Genomic DNA, 12,288 nt, shown 5'->3' with positions numbered 1-12,288 from the left:
ACAATCCTTATAAATGTATTGTCATTGTCATCAAGCCTCATGACAATGATCACTATTTGCAAAGAAAGTCCATCAGTTAAATATTGCTCTGTCAGTGATCATTAGTCAGGCTAAGGTCCATAGCTCCGTTCTAGGGCTTTTCCTGTCCAGGGGAGCTGTCAGATCTGTCTGATTCAGTCCTCTCCCTCACACGTGCAGCCTTTTGGTTTAGCTGTTCCTTACTTTTCCTTCAAATTTCTCCTTTTGTCCAACTCTTCCTAGACTGCTTAGCTTCACCTCTTCACACAGCTTAAGTGCAGATCTTCCTTTATTTGCCAGTCTCTTCAGCAAGCTTCTGTATTTGGTCATTCCCTTCCAGCCCCTGGTCTTTGTCAGACCCTTATCATTCTGGAGCCTTTTCAGGCCCCTTGTCAGACCCTTATCATTCTGGTTTCTACTCCCAAACCCTTCAATGAAACAACCCCATCTCTTCATTCTACCCAAGCTTCATCTCACTCTGCCCTCCTTTTGTCAGGTAGCTCTAATCAGTCTCTTGAGCCCATCAATCTTGGTTGTAAATTCTTTTATTTCCTCTTCCTAAGTCCTCAATCTCACCAGATTCCTGCTTCCAGTATCTCTTGCTAAGGAAAAGCTGAGCTCCTGAGAAACATGACTTGTGACTCTCTATAACAGCTGAAGTGAGGGGCTGGTGGAGGAAAATTGGAAGTCCAGAAATTGTAACAGCAGCCACAATTGTAATAAGAAAAGGGAGAGTGACAGGGAAAGGAGAAGCAACAGTGTGTTCTTGTCAATACAATCTAATTTAAAAATGATGAAACAGGACTTTGAATTAACACCTCAGGAGTTGCTCCTACCTTTGTCACAGCGCTCATACATCCTGTGCAAGTCCCCTGGTGCCAGGTTCATTAAGAGATGTGGATAGTGTCATGTACAACACACTAATGCTGGGCTTTCAGCCCCTGGGTCCCTAGCACCGGCAGCTCTGTGTCATGCACTCAGGCTTTGTAACCACTACCTTAGAAGGGATTCTTCAGAGGAAGCCAACTTGAATTTCAGAAGAATTGAGTGTATGAAAATTCAACTTGTCTCTCAAAATTTAAGGCCATTTCTCAATACCTCTGTATGTTAATTTCATTGTTGACAAAATAATATCTGACCTTCTTGTGAGTGTTGCAAAGAATAGTTCATTTATGCTTTCCTAAGCTCCCTCTACAGAAATAGTTTTCTGAGCGCAAAGCACAGCTATAATTTTAGAAACACTCTTTCAAAAGAGAAAAAATGACACACAAAGGGATGGATAATATCACGAGTAGCTGTAAGCACCAGTCCTGTAGTCAGATTGTTTGTCTGTCTGCTGCTTTAGAGAGTCTGTTTACTGCTGTAGTCAAAAGCTGAAAAACTGTGGCAGGTAGCAGATGTACCAATTAATAACCTGTCAAGGCTGATGGATAGAATGAAAAAAATCCAACTCTCACATATAACTCCTGTGTGGTTTCCCCCCCACATTTCAGGTCTTTGGGGGTCATGAGATACACTCTGTCTCCCCAGAGAGAGATGAAACTGTCTCATTAGCGTCTATCTTTCATGACATTAAGATGCTGCCTTTGAGAAGCTAACTCACCTGTTCTTCTCCCAGAATCCTGAAGTGATGAAGTCCTTTAATCAAGGAATCTGGGCAGCCAGCTGTTGGAAAGAAACAAAAATAGGCATTTTAGAGCTTCCTGTCAGTGCAGTTTCAGCATAAGACACATAGAGGCAGAGATGATAGAATATACAGATTACCTTAGATAAAGAAGATTAGAAAGATTAGCCATGGCTCTGCAGGCACCAGAATACTGAAAACCATCTATCAAATAATCCCTCCACATTTCTGAGCATGCTACCAAGAACACTTAGAAAGGTTATATTCCAAATATTTTAGCCCTTTCCCCAAAGGACTACAAACAAAAGCAAGATGAAAAGGGCAGCACTGTCTGCCAGATACCATCAACCCTTTGTATAAGCCAAAAAGCCTGTTAAAAGAGGATCTCACATCAAAACATTGGAGCTGCCCAAAGCTGAATTCTGATTCACACAACAGGTTTGGACTTACCTCTAAGAATAATACATGCTTTCCCTGATTCCCTGAAGGATTTAATAGGCCTCACAGATCACTTAATTTTGGCTGTCACAATTATAACCCATTTCAAATAAATATTGCTGTTACCCCCTAGTGTTAACACACAAACCCAGAACACAGGCAGAGGAGTGATTACAAGAATTTTGCAATGAGGCTAATTTTCAATCACTACAAACTTTCACATCTGTACCAGCCAATAAGAAAGAATGTGTCTTGCTACCTGCCATGCACTTTAGTCACCTGCTCAGACTGTGTTTCCCCTCCTGGCAATAAAATCCAAGGCTTCTGTATACCACTTTTGTAAATGACTTTTGTACACTACCAGAATAATTCCTGACAAGGGATGAAAGAGCAGACTGTGAGAGCTATCTGAGCTTTACTCTTTTTACCATAAATTGGAGCATCTCTTTGTGAACAGAAAAAATTCCTTAAAAGGAATTAAGAACATAGCTCCTCTCAGAAAATGGGAGGAACCATGGTCTTTATCAACCTGCTTTTCTACTGATGCTACTACAAATAGTTACCTTTCACTCTTAATGACTGCCATTAAAAGAATACAAATGAATTTGGACATAACTGTCAGGAAGTCTCCACCAGCACCATGGTTTTACTCAAGGCAAATGAGACATGGCCTACACTCACACCTTCTGTTGGCATAGCTAAGGGATGAAGAAGGAAAAGACTACATTTGAAAGCAACATAACTAAAAAGACAAAAAATGAACAATAGACATGTTCTAACAATAACAAGAACAATAGACATTGTCATGTTAAAAAAATGAGCAATTACACTCATAAAAGTCTTGTATTCACATAATTTTTCCACTTAGGGAATTGATTTAAATGTTACTCAAGTCAACCTTTTACTGGTAAATATTTTATCTTCATACCAAGAAGGAGTAGGTGAAAAATGCACCATCTACACAACTTCATCAGCAAACTCTTACAAAAGTAAGACAAAGTTTGAAGTTGGCCCTGGTTTAAGCATATAGTAAGAATTGCCTATTAATGAATTGTCTCTTACTAAATATTAGCATTTATTCCCATTTAATGAAACCTATGATATTCTTACAAGCTTCTTTACACCCACCTCTTCCTCATGCACAAGGGTATTCACATTTCAACGTGTTTTAGCTCTAAGTGATTATTTCTTAATCAGATTTTATTCTCAACTTCTAGAACCACAACCTGTGTATCACTTTATACTTCTTTTCTCATTTTCTCCATGCTGTTTATTCTTTCCCTTTCTCAATGCACTTAATTGTTCTTGCTACTCCTACCACAGAATCACTGCTATGCAGCACTTTCTTGTATTCTCACTGGGATTTACATCTCCATCCAACTCTGTCTCAATAACTCTTGACCTGAGCCCTGAGTTGTAGTCCAGAACTGTTGTCTTCTCTGTGCTTCAAATCAAAACTTATTGTATATGGCTCCTCTCTCTTAGCCTCAAGTCCTTACATAATTAGCAATATATTTTCTTGCACATGATTTTCCCTGAAAATATCTGCATTGATTGCATATTGCCATAGGAATTTCTAAGTGTAGAGGATAATTATGACTTCATGTAATGCTGCCTGTTAATCTTTGACAGATGTTAGCTTTACAACACCGACTGAACTGCATTCTGCCTTTTGGAGTCCTTACAGCTTCTACTTCAATCAAGTATTTATCTTTCTTCCTTCCTATCCTTTTCAATTTATTATTCACTAAACTCCTTAAAATTGGAAGGTTTCCTTTTTCTTCCCTAGCAAGAACTTTTTCTCTCCATTCTCCTTGAAAGAAAGATGGGGACAAACTATTTAGCAGGGGGTCTAAGGTGAAAGGACAAGGGATAATGGTTTTAAACTGCAGTAGGATTGATTTAGATAAGATATAAGAAATAAGTGGTTTTGTGGTGAGTGTGGTGAAACTCTGGAATGGGTTGTCCCATTCAAGGTAAAGCTGGCCAGGGCTCTGAGAAACCTTAGTTGAAGGTGTTGCTGCTTATTGTAGGGGGCTGGACTAGATAACATTTAAATGTCCCTTCCATCTCAAATTATTCTATGATTCTATGAAAAACATGCATATTTAAATGTTATTAGCCATCCACTGCTGCATCCTCTTTCAAATGCAATATTTTGCATAGTCTGTTTTTCAGACTTGCCCAACCTAGTTTTAAATCTTTTCATAGTTCAGATTTTCACTGGATCTTGCTTAGCTGATTATACAACAGATCCTGACGTTACTAGCAAAGAGAGACAGCTTAAAACCTATGTCACTGTTGGCATGATTCTTTCCAGCAATGAGTTCAGAAATGTCAAATGCATACAATATTGAATTATACTGACACATCCTAACAGTCTGCTGTCTGTAAGAAGTCATCTCAGATTGTCACATTTCAGAAGCAATATTTCAGGGAAAAAAGAAGAAATCTTCCTTTTCTTTTTTTCTTTTTAAATATTTCTGGGCATATTTCTGATGTTTCTTATTTCTATTTTTAATTTCTTCTCTGTAAGTAGAACTTTGTAAAACATGTTCTAACACTGTAACCTATTTTTACCAAATATTGGTGAGTTTTGAAAAAGTCTTGGATTGTGTTAAATTCCTGCATTGTGGCCAAAGACAAAGTTCATGACAAATAGCCATCCCATAAATAAAACATAAAGAGACTTAAAAAACCCGTCCCTACTCAAAACAATTAAGAACTATTTTTTATCTCACCCACAAATTCCTCCATATATGCACAAACATATTAGTGTACATGAAAACACACATGGAACCTTGATTATTATTAGTAGTTAAGCACAGCACCTGATGGGTTCACTGGCAAACTGTACATACCAAACATTTACAGAAAAGTGCATTTTCTAAGTCTTTTATGTGAAACTAGCACATGTCAAATGGTGTAAATAAATTGTGCTTTACAGATTTCTGCTATTTTCTATAGAATGCGTTGAGGAACAGTTTTTATGCCCCCTGTCCTACAGAAGCCATCAATGGTCTCAACAATTACCAAAAATTTTCACTTCCCTCTTCCCAATTATTACTTGAAAAGTACAAGCCTTCATGAAATTTCCACAGACATAAAGAAACAACAGGAATATTAAAAAAAAAAAAAAATCAATAAAAATTACACCTAGGAGGTGAAAGGAAACAGTGCAAAAGCATGGACAACTGGCTTCAATCAGAAGCCAAAACTCAGGATTGAGGATTCCTGCAGACTGATAAAATGGCACCTAAATGGCTTATCCATTCCCTCTTTTAGCTCACATTCTAAGCTATGTGCTTCATATGTTCTCAGCTGCAGTGACTGTTACAGGGTTTTGCTATCTAGGAAGGTAGAGCAAGATATAAGAAATATAAAACTTATTTAATATTTAATACTTTTATACCACTTTTAACACTGTCATAGTTACATTGACCTTAGAGCAATCAGATACATAAAGCTAATTTGATGTTTTAGGAATGAGCCTACGTCCAAGCAAGAAAATAATGAAGGGTTGATGCCCAATTCAAAGGACCAGCAGCTTTATAAATTCACAAGTAATTTCTTTGTCGCTATTTAAAGTTTTATTACTTAAATTAAATTCAAGCATTTTATTTGCTTCAACACATTCCATCATACACCAGTTTACTTGTTTGAATAATATTGTTGTTACTTGATTCTCATATTGCTTTATAAATTAACTCCAAATGCTGTACTTGGGAATGAAAGGTGCATTTAAAGATACAGAAATGTGTAACTGTAAACTTGCAATTTACATTGTGGTATTCTTTTCATAAACATATTTTTAATCTGTTCATATAAGTACATGTATTTCCAGAAGAGGAATAAAAAAACAAGATTTAGGAAGGATGGATTGATGTCTCCTAACATCATAAATGACCTGATTTCAATTGGTCTGAACACACGCTTTCAACAACACTTGTAATTAAACTATGATTTTAACTACTACCAATTTAATTACCCAAGTCTTCACATATTTTTTCTCAGACAAAATTAGCTTCTGCTTTTTATTTTTTTTTTCTTTAAATTATCCCTCTGTATGACTTATGTTCTTCAGAGAGAAGGCAAAGAAAAAATTAAACCAAGCCTTTAACATTACATAAAATAGCAAAATGGAAGCAAAGTACGACAGCTGCTGCTACAAATAGAGCCACCTGAGAAGTAAAGTTGGTGTCGATGCCCTGCCTGTCCCAGCCCGGCCCCCATGTCAGCCCTGCCTCTCCCACCTGAGGCTGGGCTGCTGATGTCCCCGCAGCCCTGCCCTGCCCACCAGGGGCAATCCTGCAGCTCAGGGCTGCCCAGACCCTCCATCCCCGGGAGGTGCCCAGTGCCCACAGCAGGGCTGTCCCATCGCTCCTCTCTGCCAGCCCCTGGATGGAGGTGCCCTGGCTGAACCGCTCAGAGGGCCAAAGAAAATCACAAAATGTCCTCACTGACCACAGTTACAAGCAAATGTATCTCCACTGCAGGGTTGTGTGCTACATCTTCTGCCATAGGTTTGCAGCATTATTTCATGCTTTGCATTTTGAATTTCATCTTTCCCCAAATGGCATAGTTGTGTGAGATTCATTTCAATGCATTTAAGCACCAAAATGTTGGCTATATGAGTCTAGTATACTCCTTGCATGCTTCCTTTACAGTTGATAGAAGGAATACATGCTTCCACAGGGTAATTCCCACCACCCAAGACAGGCACAAAAAAAAAAAATCCCCTTATTTCCATTAAGTGAGGAGTTTAAGACAACTTGGCAGGACTTTACAAGTAACTTTTAGACTTTTTAAGTTACAATATTTGAATTTCACTCAACAGCTACAATTCCAATAATTTCTACACATGCTTAACACTGGAACATGTAAATTGTAAATTTCCCCCTCACATTTAGTTCCATGCAAGCTAAGCATTTACATAGTGAGCACAGTGCAACTTCCATTTCTCTCACTACATCAACACTTGTTAATTCTGAAAAGTACATCCCTTTGGTGGGCTCTGAACATAACCATGCACAAATATCTATCAGTGTCCTTCAAAGGATATCTTTTCACAGTGCTAATTGCTAAACCAAGTTTGCCTCTGGAAAACGTTTTAGATACTTGAGAATAACCATTTCATGCTTAGAAAATCAATGGATATGTTGGCTTCTTTTTTTTCCTGACTTTAATACAGGTATAAAAAATGTTCTGTATTCAAAAGCAATCATAAAAATCTGGCAGTGCAGCACTGTAATGGCAGGACTTGCAATACAGCAAGAGTTCTATAAATGCAGGGAAGTGGAAGCTGGCCTGGGGTGCATGCACAGGAAGGAAAGGTGTCTGGGCAATCCTGCAGCTCAGAGGTGCTCGCTACAGCAGTGTGCATCCAGAGCACAGCCAGCCCCAGCTACAGGGGGACAGTGACTGGGACTCCTGTGCGAGCACAAGTGACCCAGCCCTGCACAGGCATCACTGCTGGGTGAGCAGCAAGGGCAGGAGGAGCACAGCCCTGCACTGAGGATAACAGCAATGGGAGTGCAAACAGGGCAGTAGGAAAGCTGGGCTCAGACTAGACTTTCACACAGAACTCAACACGTTTGGAGTCCCATAAAGGGTGCCCATTAATTCATTATATCACTTTCCCAATCTCCCCCAAATTGCCCAACTAACCAGAATATTGCTGTGAACCCCACATCTTTCTGCTGCCTGCATCTCCTCCAGGGATAAGCAACCCAGTGCTGGTGACAGTGCAGCCTTCCTATGGGAACTGGCTGTGATTTCAAAGTATGGAGTGACCTCACTGTGCTTGTGTTAATTAAATGTTTGGATGTTACAGGTGACCTTTCCTTCCTTTTGATGTTATGTGAACGTGAACAAAAACAAAACAGAGTGTCTGGAATGCATAAATGTTTTACTGAAAAGAGAAAAAGATATGAAGAATATTAAGTAGGTAATTTATAGAATATAAGCATATAAGGCTATATTTGGAATACTGCTTTGTATTGTGAAAAGGTGTTGAACTTTTTCTTTTTCTTGATCTATTTTCTCACAGATTCTACAGAAGTGATATACTTACTATAGCCATTTTCACTATTTTTCTTAGAACACTCATGAGCAATACTTTGGTAAATAGTAAATTATCGAGATTTTTTCCTTGCTGCCCACACAATTTCCTAATGTAGACAAACTTAGAACTTCATTAATTTGTACATGTACACTTACATTTACATATCCCTTCCTTTGTATAAAAAAAAATAATTTTTAAAAAAAGAAAGGTCATAAAACAGTCCTGTGAATAACTTGTCATCTCAAGTCCCATGCCTTACATCTGCAAGTGTGAAAATGCAGAGGATTCACAGGGTCACATAGCTTCATCTGGAACACCAATTACTACTAACCACCATTAATCATAAAATCACATGTCAGACTCAAAACCTTCTCATGAAATCCGTCAGCCGTATGTCTGAAAATTGGGGGACAAACCTTTAGTACCCAAATTTCTTGTATTGGCCACCTTAAAGTTGGTGAAAAAAACTACCTATCCAGAAAAACCAAATAATGTAAGCTAAAAAATTACATGGGATTGTACTTATACTCATGCCATTTTAATAATCATCAGTGTGCAGATGTTATTTTGCTGCATAATAATCTAGAATGAGTAGATACACAAATACATGCCCAAAACAAGACACATTAGAGTGCCTCAACATTATAGATTGGTTTGGGGAAAAAAATTAAAAAGCTTATTTCAAAAGCAAGAAATATTGAATTCTGTCCTTTCCAAGTCGGCACAAAAGCTCAGCTCTGCACTTGGGCAATGCTGAACCAGAGAAGATGACAAGCAACGCTTGCATGTGGTTTCTGCACCCAGAGGTTTCTGACCCTAGTAAGTCATGGTGAAAATCTTCACATGGCGAAAATCTTTCCTCTAAGTCTTTAAAAATCTCTCTAAAACTACAAATGGTGGAGCAGCTCTTCAGCTCAAGCAAACTATCACAGCAGCAATTAAGTGAACGGTGCTTACAGGTATCTGTGCCAACGAACAAATTGACTGCATACAGAAAATGTAATATTTTGTTAAAAAGACTATGTGCCAGTAAAAGACATATTTAACTGCTACTTTTGCTAAGGTCAATATGCAAGAAGAAACCAATTCTCCTAGGAAAAATCAGAATTGAAATGTCATTTTCTCTTCATTAATAACGTCATCTAACAGCATCATGTTAATGTGCCTTTTTTTTTTTGATTGACTTCTCACAGCTGAAGCCAGTAAAAACACATATACATTATTCTGCTGTCATAAAAGCTGCTGAAGATATTCATCAAGAAAGTTTCATGAAAGCTGAACTGTCAGGACACAACACCTGTCCTGTTCTAACCAGTCACTAGAGATGTTAGATGCTAGTTACCCAGCTGAATAGGTTACATCTTTGTATGCTCTTAAATTCAAAACCCTCCAAAGACACAGAGCATATTTTTCACTCTCATGAAGTGCTTGTGAAAGAATTGTGCAAATGGACTGCATCAGAGTTGGGAAAGGATCACATGAAGGGATTGTAGCAAATTCTGCTGGTCTGGCTTTCTCCCATTGCACACAACTCTGGCTTTCACTGTGCTGTTACTCACTCTATTTTAATGATGCTTTAAAGCCAAATGACTAGAAGTAATGAACCATATTAGCCATTTTCTGCTAAGGTTTTTCTTTTAATCTTTGCTACAAAAAAATATCAGCAGGAATATTGACCTGCCATTTCAGTTTAGAACCTACTTCCTTGCTTCCTTCTTGCACATTTAAAACAACATTTAAACCACACTTGAACAAGTAATGTTTAGTTGCATCAGCATTCAAACTCTGAATTGCATTGAGTTCTGCAATGCCAGCAAGCCTCTGCTTGTTATTTTTGGGAGTTTTTTGGTATATTCTGCACTGCTATGTGACAAGCTGTGGAAAGAGTCTTTCAGAGGGGGGAAATTTTCTAAGAAATAACATTCAGTATTGCCCAAGAGACTGAGATTTCAGGGCAACCATGCAACAGAGCAAACATATTTGATGAATAGTCTGTACCATCTGCTTGCTCAATATTCCAGTTTAAATTATAGGTGTAAATTCACCCACACAATTCTCAGTAAAGTCAGTGAATACCAAACTCATGTAACACAACAAATTCCATGCTGTCCGTAATGAGAAATTTAGCTATGACCTTTACTGCTCACATACAGAAGATCCAGAAACAAAAAATAAAAAAGGAAACTCCCTTCTTCCCACTCAAGTGGGAAGATTTGATTATTGCCAAATTAAATTTTGCAGAAAACCCATTTTCCTAATGCTTCCTAATTAACAGAAGTAATTTCTACAGTTTCTTTACATCAAAGAGGACAAGTGTAGGGCTCCTACCATAACCAGGTGATTTTATTGTTTTTTAGTTGAGATACTATTTTAGCACTATTTTAAACTTTTTTTGGAAGACTCACACCTTCTACCATAAAAACCGTGGAAGTAAAAATCTCATTGCAGGGATCTGGCCTGAAAGGAGCTCTTCACTCTCAGTTTGCTATGTTTTTAGCTCTATCAGCTCAATTCATGAAAGGTTTTCTCATCTTTTATTCAAAAAGTAGTTGAAATCTCTAAAGAAAACTCTGTTCTCTCAAATTCCCACCTTCATGCTGGCACTGGCCTTTGATGATGATCAGTACCTTTGAGAAGGGAAGTGAGAGGTCAGGAGCTTTCAGCATGTGGTGGAGACTTTATGAGAGAGGAGATTGTCTTCTCAGGGAAAATCCAACTATCCCTGAATAAAAGTCAACACAAGGCAAAAACAACTGTAGAAGAATTTAATTTGCTAGTTACTGAAGGGCAAATCCTTAAAAGATTCCAATTTCTGATTAGAGAACTAAGCAAGTGTAATACAGAACTGCTAAAAGGTTTCTAAGCTGAAATTAAGCTTAAATTCACACAGATGTTTTCCAGCTGATGGCTCAATAACAGAAATATATTTGTCATGGTAAATAATATTGTAAAGAGCAAACCCTAAGAATCATATTTTGAAAGTAAATATTTATCCATTTTCCTTTAAAAAGTTGAATTCAGGAAAATGTTTTCCTATAATTTTGGGAGTATAGACAAAACCCCAGTTTCCTATTGCAATAAATTTCCATCTCATTTGTATTTACCACATGAGGTTATTACACTGACTATGTAATATAGAATAAGCCACTGCAACATCAAGAAATATGTCGCCAGGTGCCAGAGAACAAACACTGCTTTCCATCTTTTTAATTCCAAAACTACTGTTTAAGGCTATTAAAATACAATTCATAAAGGTTATTTTCTGTCCACAGTACAGGAAAATCAATATGCCAAGCTAAAAAAATCAGCAGAAAAACCAAGATGCACACATGCAGGTCTCACTCTCTTATCACACATGCATAAGCATGCACAAAATTACTGTTGGAGAAAGGAAAATGGCAAACAATATCCAGTGACCCAGAAGCAGCAATGCTTTTCTTTCAAATTTTGCATTTCTTTTTTTTTCCATGGGATATGACATCATTCTGTATAAACAGTACATAAAAAATGCTATTTCTTTAATCTATGAAGCATTTATAAATCTTCAACATGAGCCTTTCACTGAGAGCTTAGACAAATATTTAAATTGCTACATAAATGACTCAGACTACAAGGCAAGCCCAGGCTACTCTAAAAATAAATGTTCACGGACAATAAGCCCATCCAACCAAAAGAGAATTTTAAAAAGCCACAGAATAGATAATGTCTCTCAGAATAGTACAGACATATCTGGATGAATGGCTATCATTTTCTCTTTTTCATGGAGATTTTAAGACAGAAAATAATTTTCAGAACTCTGAAGAATGAAGCAATTGTTTAAAAGTGACCTGCACTCTGGTAAAGGAGTTCAAATCTTAATTGATACCTAATTGTAATATTTTTCTTTCTCCTTTGCAGCAGCGATACATGTGTGCATATCTTGCTGTTTTCTGTGAGGGAACATGGAAAAGTTCCACTTATGAAATGAGGACAGTTTTGCATTTCACCGTAATCAGATCAAATTAGGGCAGGTGGCAACTCTGCAGGCAACATAATTATGAAAAATGCCTGTGTTCAATACAAACTGTCCTTCCAGTCTTGAGGTCTAATAGGACATCAGAGTGCAATCTTTTTACATTTTACTGCCAGCTCAGAATACAGAAGG

At 37.6% G+C, this 12,288-nt stretch overlaps 1 protein-coding gene across 1 annotated transcript in view; it reads right to left on the bottom strand.

Moving 5' to 3' along the window:
* The window catches only part of PRKN (parkin RBR E3 ubiquitin protein ligase), a 678,850-nt gene that overhangs the window by 120,153 nt on the left and 546,409 nt on the right, over nucleotides 1-12,288 (bottom strand). The window contains 1 exon segment of the mRNA XM_063151779.1: nucleotides 1,622-1,683. Within this exon segment, the coding sequence (XP_063007849.1) occupies nucleotides 1,622-1,683 (62 nt within the window).

Source organism: Melospiza melodia, chromosome 3, assembly GCF_035770615.1.
Source record: "Melospiza melodia melodia isolate bMelMel2 chromosome 3, bMelMel2.pri, whole genome shotgun sequence".
Classification (NCBI taxonomy): Eukaryota; Metazoa; Chordata; class Aves; order Passeriformes; family Passerellidae; genus Melospiza; species Melospiza melodia.
The sequence above is the reverse complement of the archived record's forward strand: the minus strand, read 5'-3'. Positions and strand labels throughout refer to the sequence as shown.